The sequence below is a fragment of the Gigantopelta aegis genome, chromosome 5 (assembly GCF_016097555.1).
Source record: "Gigantopelta aegis isolate Gae_Host chromosome 5, Gae_host_genome, whole genome shotgun sequence".
Classification (NCBI taxonomy): domain Eukaryota; kingdom Metazoa; phylum Mollusca; class Gastropoda; order Neomphalida; family Peltospiridae; genus Gigantopelta; species Gigantopelta aegis.
The window spans coordinates 38,939,004-38,942,543 of NC_054703.1; the positions used below are offsets into that span (position 1 = coordinate 38,939,004).

Here is a 3,540-nt window from a genome sequence, read left to right on the forward strand (position 1 = left end):
ATCTGGTAACCAAAACGATATGGCTAATCTTACACAGACATCTTGAACCAACATGGTCCATTTTGTGTAATGTTCACATGGTTAATTGTTTTTAAAAAATATAAAAAATACATTCAATGTTAAATCCTAGTGGTATTTTCTGGATTTCTAGGATATCCATGATTGCTGTGGATTTTAAGCAAATATGGTGTTACATATACAATGGCACACCTGATGAAATGATTTTTTTTTTAATTTTCAACAACTGCGTCACTCAAAAGAAACAGTGTCAGTCTTTCTTTTGTCTCATCTCTCTCTCTCTCTCTCTCTCTCTCTCTCTCTCTCTCTCTCTCTCTCTCTCTCTCTCTCTCTCTCTCTCTCTCTCTCTCTCTCTCTCTCTCTCTCTCTCTGTGTGTGTGTGTGTGTATGTGTGTGTGCGTATATATATATATATATATATATATATATATATATATATATATGTCTGTGTGTGTGTGTGTGTGTGTGTGTGTGTGTCTCTCACGCTCTCCCTCCCTCCCACCCTCCCTATTTTTGACTTCCCCACCATGTCATATGTGTTATACACCCATGCGTGCTGCAATAATGACAGAAACTGATAGTGCTTGCAGTTTTATTTGATAATTAAACAGCAATCTGCGTCTACGTGTAGTGCCACCTGAAAAACGTCGATTCCGTGTGTGATACTGATCTAGTACGTGGTACTGACAACGTGCGTGATACTGCTCCAGTACGTGATAGTTATCTAGTACGTGATAGGACCAGGCATAATGTGTTGTCTACATTTGCAGACAATACATCCCGTGGCACGACTGTGACAGAAGCCATACTGACAGTACATCGTAATACACATTACAGAACTGCAGTAGTTGTTATCTGAAATATAATTAAATTAAAGTAATAATAATAATATAATATAATATAATATAATATAATATAATATAATATAATATATATAATATAATACAATAAATTAATTTTTTTTTTTTTAAATAACGGCCATCCGACAGACAGACACAAAATAAATATAATATATAAGTTACACTTTGTTTTAATAATAATGCAATGTGTCTACAACAGAGGTCATGCATCCCGTTCAAAACATATTAAAGATACATTCCCGAGTTTGCTGCATTGTAAGATGTTTCCGACTAATACAATATTTATACGATTAAACTTACATATTAAATATATTTTCTTGTTTAGAATATCAGTGTCTCTATTTTAAATGTGTTTCTGGTGGTCTTAATATTTGTAAGAAGTTCAATATTTGTAAGAAGTTCAAACTGGATTTTGTCTTCAAATATTTTCGTTCGTACGAATAAAACATACTTTAGGAAATAAAACAACATTTAAACTAGTACAAATATTAGAACTATAAGAAACACGTTTAATATACATTCACTAATATTTTATGCAGAAAAATATATTTGATGTGTAATTACAATTGTTAAAAATTCTGTTAGTTGATTGTATCTCAAAAATTGCAGGAAACTCAGGAATGTCCCTTTAAAGGTTAATTTTATAATACAATAATAAAGTACGAGATGTATGGTTTAAATCTATTTTATGTATACCTTGTATTCCAAATAACGAGTAGTAATTGTAGGAAACTCAGGAATGTCCCTTTAAAGGTTAATTTTATAATACAATAATAAAGTACGAGATGTATGGTTTAAATCTATTTTATGTATACCTTGTATTCCAAATAACGAGTAGTAATTGCAGGAAACTCAGGAATGTCCCTTTAAAGGTTAGTTTTATAATACAATAATAAAGTACGAGATGTATGGTTTAAATCTATTTTATGTATACCTTGTATTCCAAATAACGAGTAGTAATTGTAGGAAACTCAGGAATGTCCCTTTAAAGGTTAATCTTATAATACAATAATAAAGTACGAGATGTATGGTTTAAATCTATTTTATGTATACCTTGTATTCCAAATAACGAGTAGTAATTGTAGGAAACTCAGGAATGTCCCTTTAAAGGTTAATTTTATAATACAATAATAAAGTACGAGATGTATGGTTTAAATCTATTTTATGTATACCTTGTATTCCAAATAACGAGTAGTAATTGTAGGAAACTCAGGAATGTCCCTTTAAAGGTTAATTTTATAATACAATAATAAAGTACGAGATGTATGGTTTAAATCTATTTTATGTATACCTTGTATTCCAAATAACGAGTAGTAATTGTAGGAAACTCAGGAATGTCCCTATAAAGGTTAATTTTATAATACAATAATAAAGTACGAGATGTATGGTTTAAATCTATTTTATGTATACCTTGTATTCCAAATAACGAGTAGTAATTGTAGGAAACTCAGGAATGTCCCTTTAAAGGTTAATCTTATAATACAATAATAAAGTACGAGATGTATGGTTTAAATCTATTTTATGTATACCTTGTATTCCAAATAACGAGTAGTAATTGTAGGAAACTCAGGAATGTCCCTTTAAAGGTTAATCTTATAATACAATAATAAAGTACGAGATGTATGGTTTAAATCTATTTTATGTATACCTTGTATTCCAAATAACGAGTACAAGTGTAATACAAAATAGCTTTATCTGAAAATCTTAAGTATATAAACTCTACACAAATCAAACAAATTACGTCATTATTCAGTAGAACATAATAGGAACTATGTCATAAGTTTTGGGATTTCTTTTTCTTTCTTTCGTTTTTTTTCTTTTACCAAAAAGAGTAATTTTAATGCAGATTTTTCTATACTTTATTATTATTGTATTTATTAATATTATTATTATTATTTTTATTATTACGCTATTTTTATATTTATAACTGAAAAAGTCTTTATTGGAAATGAAAACATACGTAATGTTATTTCCAGATTGTTTTATTATAACTTAGTTTTCTGGATTCAAGTTGCTTTATTGTAAATTTAAATTAAAATGTCTTACATGTACACTGTCTGCAGCCTCCTGTAGGACACCCATTTCCGTCCAGAATTTCCCCACACCGACAGCCACCTGGAGGGATGGAACACACGGAACATGCAGCTGAAAGTAATCAAATACAATACGTGTTGAGAACACATTCGTTAATTGATGCCTATGAACTGTATATTTACGGCTAATTAACTATAAACTCTATACAAACCAAACAAATTGCGTCACTATTCAGCAGAACATAATAGGAACTATGTCACTTCTGCCCCGAATTGGGCCTCTTGACCTCCCAGAGACCGAACCTTGGGGCGGACATGCTTGAAACATTCGTGTTATATGATCATGCCAAAGTATAACGCACGCACACATTGTGTCTTGTTTGTTTTGTTTTTTTCTTTTCTTGTACACCCCTCTCCCCCTCCCCCCCCCCCCCCCCAATTTTTTATATATATATATATAACAGTATCAGAATATCTAATACGGCTGTACATGTTGCTGAACACTAAAAGGTGTAGTATATAATCATATCAAGTCATTGAAACATGTCAAGTATGAAAACGAAACAGAACTGTCCAAGTACATATGGGAGCTGAAGCGGAAGGAACACTAAAAGGTTGAGTATATAATC

At 31.0% G+C, this 3,540-nt stretch overlaps 1 protein-coding gene across 1 annotated transcript in view; it reads right to left on the reverse strand.

Annotated features, from left to right (window-relative positions):
• Positions 1 to 596: 596 nt before the first annotated feature.
• The window catches only part of LOC121373757, a 9,275-nt gene continuing 6,331 nt past the window's right edge, over positions 597 to 3,540 (reverse strand). The window contains exons 2-3 of the mRNA XM_041500512.1: positions 2,925 to 3,023; positions 597 to 873 (exon numbers count right to left, since the gene is read on the reverse strand). Of these exons, the coding sequence (XP_041356446.1) occupies positions 743 to 873; positions 2,925 to 3,023 (230 nt within the window). The 3' untranslated portion in view covers positions 597 to 742. The remainder of the gene's footprint in view (positions 874 to 2,924; positions 3,024 to 3,540) is intronic.